Source organism: Belonocnema kinseyi, chromosome 10 (assembly GCF_010883055.1).
Source record: "Belonocnema kinseyi isolate 2016_QV_RU_SX_M_011 chromosome 10, B_treatae_v1, whole genome shotgun sequence".
In the NCBI taxonomy this organism is placed as follows: Eukaryota; Metazoa; Arthropoda; class Insecta; order Hymenoptera; family Cynipidae; genus Belonocnema; species Belonocnema kinseyi.
This window is the reverse complement of record NC_046666.1, coordinates 4,057,200-4,070,769: the sequence shown is the minus strand read 5'-3', so window position 1 is coordinate 4,070,769 and position 13,570 is coordinate 4,057,200. Positions and strand designations below refer to the sequence as shown.

The window sequence follows — 13,570 nt, the reverse complement described above, 5'->3', positions numbered from 1 at the left end:
TTTTTTTAACCAATAGTTGAGTTTATGCTGAAAAAATTGGGAGCCAAAATGGAATAACTAAATTTTCAGGCCTAAAAAAATTAATTTTCTATAAAAAAAAAACGAATTCCAACATAAAATAGTTTAATTTTCCAAAAAGATTTTAAAAAATTAATTTTCAAACCAGAAGATTAATTTTTTGCAAAAAGAAAATTATTTTTTAACCCAATTGTTGAGTTTTTAACTAAAAAAAAATGTGGAGTAAAAATGTAATAATTAAATTTTCAGTTATAAAAAAAAATCCTACAAAAAAAAATACTTTTAACAAAAAATAATTTAATTTTTAAAGAAAAAGATGAATTTACAACCACAAAATTTATTTTTCTACCAAATAGTGATATTTTCAATCAAAAGGATTATTTTTCAACCAAGTAGTTGAATTTTTGATTAGAAAAGATCAATTTTTAACAAAAAATGGAATAGTTAAATTTTCAAATAAAGAATTAATTTTCAACCATAAAAACGAATTTTAACAACATGATTAAATTGGCATCCAAACAGATCGATTTTTAACAAAAAGATTAATTTTCTGCCAAGAAAAGACGAATTTTCAACAAATTATATTAATTTTCAATCAAATATCCAAAAAATTAAAAAGATACATTTTTAACAAAATATATTAATTTTCAACAACAAATAAAGTTTTATTTTTAACTAAAAAAATGAATTTAAAACTCAAAAGATTAATTTCCAACCAAATAGTTAAATTCTCAACTAAAAACGTGTATGTTATCCAAAAAATGGAACTTTTAACAAATTATATGAATTTTTAATCAAATATAGTTGCAATTTCACTAAAAAAAAATTTTTCGCTTGTAATAGAATAGTTTAATTTTCGATAAAGAAAAAGGAATTTTCAATATGAAAAAAATACATTTTTAACGAAGAAGTTTAATTTTTAACTAGAAAAGATCGATTTTCGACTAAAGTTGAAATAGTCAAATTTTCTGCAATAAAAACAAATTTTTAACCCCAAAAAAGAACGAATTTTTAAGAAATTAGTTTGATATTCAACGAAAAAAAAATTAAATTTAAACAGAAAAAGATTAATTTTCAATGAAATAGTCCAATTTTCAACTAAAAAAAAAATATATTGCTTAACTAATAATATTAATTTCCTTAAAAAAAAAATGTTTGTACAAAATAAATGAATTTTCAACCAATATATAGTGGATTTTTGCATTAAAAAATATCAGTTTTCCCCTATAATAGAGTAAGTTAATTATCGATTAAAAAAATGAATTTTCCATGAAGAAAAAATAAATTTTCAACCAGGATAGTTGAATTTTTACCTATATATAGAAAATACAACATTTTCGCTAAAATTCGTACAATTAGATTTTCTGTTATAAAAATTAAGTTTAAAAAAAACGAATTTTCAAAACAGTTTAATTTTCAAAGAAAGCGATAAATATGCAATAAGAAAAATTAGTTTTCTACCAAAAAAGACGAATATTTCTTCGCTATTTCTTTTTAATTTTAAAGATTATTTAATTTTGAGGTTATGTATCATCCTTTTTTAAATGTTTAAAAAATATCTTACCTGAAGTCACTGGCATCATCCTCATCGTCATCATTTTCCCAAATAGGATTACGAAATTTATTATTTTCCTGTCTCGGAATTTCGGGCCTGCAAAATAAAAATGTCAAAAATTGCATAATTTAAAACACGTTCTATCAAAAAATTTTAAAATCCTCTTGTACAATTGGGTCCTAAATTACGTAAATTGAAGCTATTATTTTCATCCTATATAATATACGATAATTTTAATGCGCATAATAAACACTAAACGTATGCCGACGAAAAATATTGTAACTAAAAACACAGAAAGAAGTTTCTAGACGTTTTTCTCACCCGTAATTTGGATTTGGACCATCCGGGTACCTGATACCAAATAAATTCCGGAAAATATCCAAGAACGGCATTTTTGAAACACTCACTCTTGCGTAGGTACTATAATTGCATACAAAAATTGCATTATATTTTAAAACCCTGAACTAGTATGACCTCGAAGATCACAAATAGCAGACTCAAATGTCTATTTGACTAACTTCAGAGGCCTCAGGTCGATTCTTCGTTTCGATATAATCGATAGAGAGCTGACAAACTCGACCAACTTCAGTGACCCTCGGGGTCAAAGTTGTGGTTTGACAGATCCGTGATTATGCACAAAAAAAGTATAAAATTTAGCTGAATTTAGCAGCTAATAGAAATTTTACGGTACTTTTAGGAAAATTGTGATACAGAGACAAGATGGGATCCTTGACCAGCAGACAAAATGCAGGCGTCGAGGAAGTTGACATTGTTTCGAATCACGCATACAAATACCCTCCCCGTTCTGGTCAGTATTTTTTGACATTTACATTTTTACGGTTTATGTAATGTCTCCTTGTGTTTCTTTATTATGTGGTAGGTTTGTCCCTTTATTTTTCAAAACTGATGTTATTTAATTTAAATAATAATTAGTAGCAAAAAAGGTATCAAGGTCAATACAGTCCCTCTCGTAAATTGTCACTTTTTTTCTTGTTTCCTTTGTTTATGTGCCCTGTGTCAATTGTCTATTACCAGGTCACTAATTAAGACTAATTAGAGGTGTCATTTTTAGCCATTACATACTTGTGTTTAAAAAAAGACAAATTTGCAAGAATAAAAAAGTAATTCTTGACAAACAGACGCGTTAATAACAAACTGACTGGACTTTCAAGTAAAAATTTCCAATAGACGAATTTCCAATCAAGAAACATAAATTTTTAACTAAATATGTAGTTTAATTTTTAAGTAACATAATTATTTTTGAACAAAAAATGGAATCGTAAAATTTTCAAATCAAAAAATTAATTTTCAAAAAAAGAACGACATTTCACCCGGTTACATTTTCAACGAGCAAGATTTATTTGCTACAAACATAAAATTTGGAACTTATAAATGACACATTTTTAACAAAAAATGGAATAACTACATTTTTAAATAAATAAAAAAAATTTTTTAAGAAAAAAAAACGAATTTTCAACCAGTCGAATTTAACCAAAACAGAAGAATTTTTCACAAAATGATTTAGTCCTCAACTAAATATATATTATTGAATTTTTCATTAAAAAATATCAGTTTTCTCCTATAATAGAATAGGTATACTATCGATTAAAAAAATTAATTTTTAATTAAGAAAAAATACATTTTTATCCAAGATAGTTGAATTTTTAATTATAAATGATCCATTTTTAACAAAAAATGGAATAGTTAAATTTTCAGTTAAAAAAAAATTAATTTTCAACCCAGAATATTAATTTTCTAAAAAAAAATTATTCTTTAACCCAATAGTTGAGTTTTTAAAGTAAAAAAATTTGGAACCAAAATAGAATGATTAAATTTTCAGGTCTAAAGAAATTAATTTTCTACGAAAAAAAACGAGTTTTAACAAAAAATATTTTAATTTTCAAAGAAAAAGATTGATTTACAACCACAAAGTTTATTTTTCTACCAAAGAGATTATTTTTAAATCAAGTAGTTTAATTTCTAATGAAAAAATATAGTTTTTTAACAAAAAATGGAATAGTTAAATTTCCAGTTAAAAACATTAATTTGCAACCATGATGATTAATTTTCGAAAAAAATAATTTATTTTTAACCCTATAGTTGAGTTTTTGCTGAAAAAATTGGGAGCCAAAATGGAATAACTAAATTTTCAGGTCTAAAAAAATTAATTTATTTAAAAAAAAAAACGAATTTAAACATAAAATAGTTTAATTTTCCAAGAAAAAGATTAAACAAAATTAATTTCAACCCAGAAGATTAATTTTCTACAAAAAAAATTATTTTTTAACCCAATAGTTGAGTTTTTAACTAAAAAAAAATTGGAGCCAAAATCTAATAATTAAATTTTCAGTTATAAAAAAAAATTCCTACGAAAAAAAATAATTTTAACAAAAATAATTTAATTTTCCAAGAAAAAGATGAATTTACAACCAAAAAGTTTATTTTTCTACCAAGTAGTTACATTTTCAAACCAAAAAGGTTAATTTTTAATTAAGTAGTGGAATTTTTTATCAGAAATTATCAATTTTTTTAAACAAGAAATGAAAAATTTAAATTTTCAGTTAAAAATTAATTTTCAACCATAAAAAACGAATTTTAACAACATGATTAAATTGGCACCTAAAAAGATAGATTTTCAACAAAAAAGGTCCATTTTCTCCCAAGAAAAGGCGAATTTTCAACAAATTATATTAATTTTCAACCAAATATCCAAAAACGCAAAAAGATAAATTTATAGCAAAATATATTAATTTAAAACAACAAAAGACAAATTTCTAACAAAATATATTAATTTTCAACAACAAAAAAGCTTTATTTTCAACTAAAAAGATTAATTTCAAAAAAAAAAAGTTTAATTCTCAACTAAAAAAATAAATGTTAAACCCAGAAGATTAATTTTCTACAAAGAAATTATTTTTTAACCCAATAGTTGAGTTTTTAACTCAAAAAAATTTTTAACCAAAATGGAATAATTAAATTTTCAATTTTCCTACCAAAAAAATAAACGAATTTTAACAAAAAATAGTTTAATTTTCAAAGAAAAAGATGAATTTACAACCACAAGATATGTAGTTTAATTTTTAAGTAACATAGATATTTTTGAACAAAAAATGGAATCGTAAAATTTTCAATTCAAAAAATTAATTTTCAAAAAAAGAACGACATTTGACCCGGTTACATTTTCTACGAGCAGTGTAGAAAAAAAGGCCAATTTTTAACCAAATAGTTGAATTTCCAACAAAAAAAAATGGAAAAATTTCAACAAACAAGATTAATTTTCCACCTAAAAAAAATGAATTCTCAACCAGATATATGAATTTTCTATTAAATAGTTGAATTTTCAACTTATAAAGGACAAATTTCCGTGTAAAAATGAAATAGTAATTTTTAAATAAGAAAAATTATGTAATTTAAAAAAATAAAACAATCTTCAACTATTAAAATACAACCAAAATAGAAGAATTTTTCACAAAATAATTTAATCCTCGACCAAATAGATGGATTTTCAATCAATTAAGATGAATTTAAAACTAAATTGTTTAATTTTCAACTAAAAAAATATTTTTTTATTAAACATGGAGTCAACCATTTCTCAATTTAAAAAAAAATCATTTTTACAAAAAAAAAAATTAAACCAGTTGAATTCAAATAAAAGATACGATTTTTAACTAAATAGTTGAATTTAAAAAAATTAACAAACAAAATTAATTTTCCACCAAAAAATGAATTTTTAACCAAATATATGGATTTTCTACTAAATAGTTGAATTTTCAATTTTTAAAGGACAAATTTCCATCTGAATTGAAATTTTTATTTTTTAATAAGAAAAATTATGTAATGTAAGAAAAAAAAGAATTTTCAACCAGTCGAATACAACCAAAATAGAAGAATTTTTTACAAAATAATTTAATTCTCGAACAAATAGATGGATTTTCAATCAATTAAGATGAATTTAAAACTAAATTGTTTAATTTTCTACTAAAAAACATTTTTTTTTATATTAAATATATTCAACCAATTTTCAATAAACAAAATAATTTTCAACGGAAAAGCTGAATTTTCAGTTGAAAAAATTAATTTAAAAAAAAAGAAAAACATGTGACCCAGTTGAATTTTCAACTTATAAAGTACAAATCTGAAACTAAAAATGGAATAATTAAATTTCTAAATAGGAAAAATTAATTTTTAACAACAAAAAAAAAGAAAAACGATTTTCCAACCAGTCGAATTTAACCAAAAAAGACCAATTTTTAACCAAATAGTTGATTTTACAACTAAAAAAAAAGAAGTTTCAACAAACAAGATTCATTTTCCAGAAAAAAATTAATTTTCAACAAAATATAAGAATTTTCCACTATTTATAAGTTGCAAATTCAATTAGAATTTGCAACTTCCAAAGCACAAATTTCCATCCAAAAATGAAATAGTGATTTTTAAATAAGAAAAATTAATTTAAAAAAAAAAGAATTTTTAACCAGTCGAATACAACCAAAATAGAAGAATTGTTTACAAAATAATTTAATTTTCGACCAAATAGATGGATTTTCAATCAATTAACATGAACTTAAAACTAAATTGTTTAATTTTCAACCCAAAAAAATTTTTTTAACAAAATAGTTGAATTATCAACTAAAAAAAAAAAGAAATTTCAACAAACAAGATTCATTTGCAATACTATAATGAATCTTCAAGAAAATATATGATTTTTCTACTAAAAAGTTGAATTTTCAAGTTATAAAGGACAAATTTCCATTTAAAAATGAAATTTTAATTTTTAAATAAGAAAAATTAATTTAAAACAAAAATAAAAGAAATTTTCAACCAGTCGAATACAACTAAAATAGAAGAATTGTTCACAAAATAATTTAATCCTCGACCAAATAGATGGATTGTCAATCAATTAAGATTAATCAAAAACTAAATTGTATAATTTTTCACTAAAAATTTTTTTTATATTAAATATGGCGTAAACCAATTTTCAATAACAAAAAATTTCAACGGAAAAGCTGAATTTTCAGTTTAAGAAATTAATTTTCAAAAAAAGAACGACATTTGAACCCATTGAATTTTCAGCAAGCAAGATTTATTTGCTACAAAAAAAGTTTAATTTATATTGTAAACATTTTAAACTAAAAATGGAATAGTTTCATTTTTAAATAAGAAAAATTAATTTTTAACAAAAAAAAACGAAGAAATTTCAACAAATAAGATTCATCTTCCATACTAAAATGAATTTTTAACAAAATGTATGAATTTTCTAATAAATAGTTGAATTTTCAACGTATAAATTTCCATCTACAAATCAAATAGTAATTTTTTAAATAAAAAAATTAATTAAAATAAAACGAATTTTCAACCAGTCGAATACAACTAAAATAGAAGAATTGTTCACAAAATAATTTAATCCTCGACCAAATAGATGGATTGTCAATCAATTAAGATTAATTTAAAACTAAATTGTATAATTTTTCACTAAAAATTTTTTTTATATTAAATATGGAGTAAACCAATTTTCAATTTAACAAAATAATTTTCAAAAAAAGAACGACATTTGAACCGATTGAGTTTTTAACTTATAAAGTACACATTTCAAATGAAAAATGGAATAGTTAAATTTTTAAATAAGGAAAATTAATTTTTAACCAAAAAAAAAAGAAAAAACGAATTTAAGTCGAATTTAACCAAAACAGAAGAATTTGTCACAAAATGATTTAATCCTCAACTAAATAGATGAATTTTCAATCAACAAAGATAGATTTTAAACCAAATAGCTTAATTTTCAACAAAAAAAAGACAAAATTTCAACCAAATAGTTTAATTCTCAACTAAAAAAAAAAAAAAAGAAATTTCCACGAACAAGATTCATTTTCCATAAAAAAATTAATTTTCAACAAAATATATCATTTTTTCACTAAATAGTGGAATCTTCAACTTATAAATAACAAATTTCCATCTAAAAATTAAATAGTTATTTTTAAATAAGAAAAATTAATTTAAAAAAAAAAACTAATTTACAACCAGTCGAATACAATCGAAATAGAAGAATTGTTCACAAAATAAATTAATTCTCGACCAAATAGAGGGATTTTCAATCAATTCAGATGAATTTAAAACTAAATTGTTTAATTTTAGACTAAAATTTTTTTTTCATATCAAACATGGAGTCAACCAATTCTCAATTTAAAAAAATCATTTTTACAAAAAAAAAAACGAAATTTAAACCAGTTGAATTCAACTAAAAAATACGATTTTTAACCAAATAGTTTAATACTCAAAAACTAGAAAAAATTATTCGTTTACAAAAAATCGAATAATTAAATTTTCAGTTACAAAAATTAATTTTCAGCAAAAAAAAAAGAATTTTTTCAACAAAAAACATGAGTTCTCTATACTTAATGCTTTTAGCAAATTGTTTAATTTTCGAGCCAGCAATAAGAATTTTTTACAAAAATGTTTAAATTTCAAGAAAAAAGTTCATTTTTAACCGAATCAGATTAATTTACCAGAATTTATTTGAAAATATAACTATTTTTTAAAAGTTTTTTTTTATATGGAAAAAGATTTTTTTAAATTAAAGTTTAACTCATTCCATTTGAATATTCCATAGTTTAAGTAGAAAATTCATCTGTTTCGTTGAGTATTAATTTTTTACAATTAAAATTTAATTATTTAAGTTTTGGTTGACAATTCTATTTGTTAGTAAAAATTAATTTTTTTAACTTAAAATTTAATTATTTAATTATTGTTTCACAGTTATCTTTTTTAGTAAAAATTAACTTTTTTGTTTGAAAATTTAACTATTTCAGTTAAAGATTAATTGCTTTATTTGAAAACTGTTATGTTTGGTTAAAAACAAATTTAACTAAAAATGTTACTATTCCATTTTTGGTTGAAAGTTATAATTTTTATAGTTCAAAATTCATCTATTTGGTTAAAAATTTGTTTTCTTTAATTAAAAATTCAACTGTTTCGATAAAAATTCAAGCATTTTGTTGAAAAATTATATTTTTTTGTAGAAAATTAATCTGTTTATTCATATGGATTTTTGTGTGTATCTTAAACTTTTTTTATTTCATTGATTCTAAAATTTTTTGACTAACTTTAAAAAGTCTCAGGCATTTCTTCAAATTCTTTTGAATTTGCTTAAATTTTTCTCAGCTCTTTTCCCTAAATTTAATTAAGTTTTGTCTTATTGTTTAATTTTTTTCAATTCATTCGAATTATTTTTAATTCACCTTGAATTTTTATGAGTTTCGCCGACTTCTTCTCGTTTACTTTAAATTCCTCTAAATTTATTTTAATTTTACGGAAATCAATATAATTTTTTGATATATAAAATTTTTTTCTAATTCGTTTGTTATTCTTTTGAATTTAACTTGAATTTTGTTAATATTATGAAAATTCAACTATTTCAGTTGAATATTCATTTTTTTAGTTGAAAACTCTTATGTTTTGTTTAAAATAAAAATGTTTGACTAAAAATGTTACTATTCCATTTTCTGTTGAAAATTATTTTTTTGTTGTTGAAAAATTTTCATCTTAAATTAAAAATTAAACTATTTTGATAAAAATTCATTTATTTCGTTGAAAAATTGTATTTTTCGGTAGACAATTAATTTTGTTATTTGTTTGGATTTTTTGTGTGCATTTGTAACTATTCATATTTACTTTAAATTCATTTCAATTTTACGGAAATCAATATAGTTTTTTGATATTTAAAATTTTTTCCAATTCCTTTGTATTCTTTTGAATTTAACTTGATTTTTTTAAGTCCTTATGAAAATGCAACGAATTTTGTTAAAGATTAATTGTTTTCGTTGAAAATTCTCACGTTTGGTTTAAAATGAAATTTTTTTATTAAAAATGTTACTATTCCATTTGCGGTTGAAAGTTTATAATTTTTTTAGTTCAAAATTCAACTATTTGGTTGAAAATTTGTTTTATTTATTTAAAAATGCAACTATTTCGATAAAAATTCATGTGTTTCGTTGAAAATTTGTAATTTTGGTAGAAAATTAATCTTTTTATTTCTATGGATTGTTTTGTGAATTTTTAACTATTCACTTGAATTTTTCTAGGATCTTTTCCCTGAATTCAAGTAAGTTTTGTCATATTTTTCAATTGTTTCCAATTCATTTGAATTATTTTCAATTCATTTAAATTATTTTCAATTCTCCTTTCATTTTTATGAGTTTCATCGACTTCTTCTCGTTTACCTTAAATTTAAATTTAGATTTTTAACTAAAAAGGTTACTATTCCATTTTCGGTTGAAAGTTATAATTTTTCTAGTTAAGAATTCAACTATTTGGTTAAAAATTTGTCTTCTTTAATTAAAAATTCAACTATTTCGATCAAAATTTATGTATTTTTTTTGGTAGAAAATTATTCTTTTTATTTCTATGGATTTTTTTGTAAATTTTGAACTGTTTTTATTTCATTGATCCTACAATTTTTTGACTTACCTTAAAGTCTCGGGCATTTCGTCAAATTCTTTTGAATTTACTTGAATTTTTCTCAGCTCTTTTCCCTGAATTTAATTAAGTTTTGTTATATTTTTAAAATGTTTTCAATTCATTTGAATTCTTTTAAATTCACCTTGCATTTTTATGAATTTCATCGACTTCTCGTTTACCTTAAATTAAAATTAAACATTTTAATTTTTAACTAAAAATGTTACTATTTCATTTTGGGTTAAAAGTTATAATTTGTATAGTTCCAAATTCAACTATGAGGTTGAAAATTTTGTCTTCTTTAATTAAAAATTTAACATTTTTGATAAAAATCCATATTTTTTTTGAAAAATTGTATTTTGTGTTAGAAAATTAATCTTTTTATTTTTATAGATTTTTTTTTTTTTAATTTTTATCTCAGTCTCAGGAATTTCGTTCAATTCTTTTTAATTTGCTTGAATTTTTCTAAGCTCTTTTCCCTGAATTTAATTAAGTTTTGTCATATTTTTTAAATGTTTTCAATTGATTTGAATTATTTTGAATTCACCTTGACTTTTTATAAATTGCGTCGACTTCTTCTCGTTTAGTTTCAGTTCCTCTAAATTCATTTCAGTTTTACGGAAATAAATATAATTTTTTTATGTTTAAAACTTTTTCCAATTCATTTGAATTCTTTTTAATTTAACGTGAATTTTTTTAAAGTCTTATAAAAATTCAACTCATTCTATTCAAGATTCATTACTTTAGTTGAAAACTCTTGTTTGGTTTAAATAACAATTTTAAACTAAAAATATTACTATTCCATTTTCGGTTAAAAAATATTATTTTTTTAGTTAAAAATTAAAGTCTTTGGTTGAAAATTTGTTTCCTACAATTAAGAATTTAACTATTTCGATAAATATTAATGTATTTTGTTGAAAAATTGTATTTATCTGTAGACAATTTATCTTTTTAATTCTATGGATTTTTTTGTGAATTTTAAACTATTCGCTTGAAATTTTCTATGCACTTTTCCCTGAATTCAGTTAAGTTTTGTCATATTTTTAAATTGTTTTCAATTCATTTGAATTATTTTTTATTTACCTTGCAATTTTATGAATTTCATCGACTTCTCGTTTACCTTAAATTTTAATTTTTAACTAAAAATGTTACTATTCGATTTTTGGTTGAAAGTTATATTATTTTTTAGTTAAAAATTCAACTATTTGGTTGAAAAATTGTCTTCTTTAATTAAAAATTCAACTGTTTCGATAAAAATTCATGCATATTGTTTGAATTTTTGCTTGAATTTTTCTAAGCTGTTTTCCCTAAATTCAATTAAGTTTTGTCATATTTTAAAATTGTTTTCAATTCATTTGAATTATTTTAAATTCACCTTGAATTTTGATAAATTTCATCGACTTCTCGTTTACTTTAAATTCCTTGAAATTCATTTCAATTTTACGGAAATCAATATAATTTTTTGATATATAAATTTTTTTTCTAATTCCTTTGTTATTCTTTTAAATTTAACTCTTATGTTCGGTTTAAAATAATAGTTTTAACTAAAGATTACATTTTTAAAAAATAATTAAATAAATTAATTATTTTGAAAAATATTATTTTTTTGTGTTCAAAATGTAACTGATTGGATGAAAATTTGTATTGTTAAATAAAAAATTTAACTATTTCGATAAAAATTCATGCATTTTGTTGAAAAATTGTATTTTGTGGTAGAAAAATAATCTTTTTATTTAAAAATTAGTCTTCTTGTTTAAAAAATCATCATTTTGATATAAATTTAAGTAGTTTCAGTTAAATTTGAATAATTTTAATTTGAAAATTTAACACTTTGGTTGAAAATTGACCTATTTTGTTTAAAATCTGTTTTTTATTATAATAAATATAATAAAATGAATGATTTTCAATGCAGGCAGCTACTTTGGCAGTCACTTTATAATGGGAGGTGAGAGGTTCGACACACCTCAACCAGAAGCGTATTTATTTGGTGAAAATGCCGATTTAAATTTTCTAGGAAGTCGTCCAACTCCCGTTAGTATATCAATCTTCCCGAAGATGCAAATTAACTTGACAAATATTGATTTGCAGCTCTGATTAATTAATTAATTAAAAGCTAAAATCTACTTTACAGTTTCCTTATCCCCCGCCTCAAGCCAACGATCCCACGAAAACTCTGAAAAGTTTAGTTTACATAAGAAAAGAATCTCTGAGACTCGTTCGCAGTGTCGACACTGCAGCAACATCTCAGCAAGCTGATATTAAACATTTCGGCGATGGCGATATCGACAAAAAACCTATGCGCTTCAATATTGAATTCACGTTTGACTGCGACGTCAGATGTGCCATCACGGTATATTATTTTTGCACGGAAGAAGTTACATCGAAAGGAGTCATGTAAGTCGAAAAAAAATATTTTGATTTATTAATTTTACCGTGAAAATTTAAGAAGTGACTTGGGTTTTTTTTTTTTTTTTTTAATTAAAAAGAGAGCTTATTATACGATTTGAAGAATGTAATGTTCCTTGATTTTGTATATTTTTTATTTATACTTTATGAGAGAAAGAATTTTTTCCATTATAACAGGAAATTTTATAAAATAATTATTGTTTTTATTTTAGGGAATTTGTTTAAAATGATTATTATTCGGATTTAGAAAAAAAGGAAATTAGAAAATACCTCGTCCAAGTCAGAATGCGTCACGATTTAAAAGTTCTTTCTTCCAAATAAAAAAAAAGAATTTCGATTTTATATATTTTTTTTTTAGTTAAAAATTGAACTAGTTGCGGTTAAAAGTTAAATTCTTTTGTCAAAAATTAATCTTATTATTTAAAGGTTCATCATTTTAATTGAAAATTCATCTCTTCTTGAAAATATAACTATATTTTGTGGAAAATAATTTTCTTAACTAAAAATGTAACTATTATGGTAAAAAATTGAACTACTTTTTTGAAATACGTTTTTTTTTTCACGGAAAATTGAACTATTCTATTTTTGGTTGAAAATTGATATTTTTATTTAAAATTCAAACAATTTTTTTTGAAAATTTATTTAGTTTCTGGAAAATTCGTATTTTTATAAAAAATTAATCTTTATGATTAAAAATTCATCTTTTCGGTTTGTAGAAAATTAATTTTTCAAACTTAAAATTTAACTGTTAGAATTTTTGGTTAAACATTGATTTTTTCTAGTTAAAAATTCTACAATTTGGCTGAAAAATTGTTTTTTTAAATTTAAAATTCAACTATTTAGTTGAAAATTCACGTAGTTTTTCAAAACTAAGAATTATATGTTCAACGAAAAATTCAAGCCTTCTATTTTTTATTGAAAATTTATCTTTTTTTAAATGAAAATTGAATTACTTGGTTGAAAATTCATATTTTTATTTAAAATTCAATCAATTCTTTATGATTAAAATTCATCTTTTTGGTTTGTAGAAAATTTTTGTATTTCAGTTTAAAATTAATTTTTAAATATAAAAATTTAACTGTTACAATTTTTGGTTGAATATTGATTTTTTCTAGTTAAAAATTAACACAATTTGGCTGA

At 21.6% G+C, this 13,570-nt stretch overlaps 2 protein-coding genes across 2 annotated transcripts in view; one reads left to right on the top strand and one right to left on the bottom strand.

The window, feature by feature from the left end:
• LOC117181982 overlaps positions 1-2,078 on the bottom strand; it is a 19,091-nt gene extending 17,013 nt beyond the window's left edge. Inside the window, exons 1-2 of the mRNA XM_033375003.1 lie at positions 1,895-2,078; positions 1,583-1,669 (exon numbers count right to left, since the gene is read on the bottom strand). Coding sequence (XP_033230894.1) covers positions 1,583-1,669; positions 1,895-1,965 — 158 coding nt within the window. The 5' untranslated portion in view covers positions 1,966-2,078. The remainder of the gene's footprint in view (positions 1-1,582; positions 1,670-1,894) is intronic.
• A 102-nt stretch (positions 2,079-2,180) lies between these two features.
• LOC117182285 (E3 ubiquitin ligase Rnf157) overlaps positions 2,181-13,570 on the top strand; it is a 45,209-nt gene continuing 33,819 nt past the window's right edge. Inside the window, exons 1-3 of the mRNA XM_033375407.1 lie at positions 2,181-2,381; positions 11,937-12,055; positions 12,156-12,418. Of these exons, the coding sequence (XP_033231298.1) occupies positions 2,294-2,381; positions 11,937-12,055; positions 12,156-12,418 (470 nt within the window). The 5' untranslated portion in view covers positions 2,181-2,293. The remainder of the gene's footprint in view (positions 2,382-11,936; positions 12,056-12,155; positions 12,419-13,570) is intronic.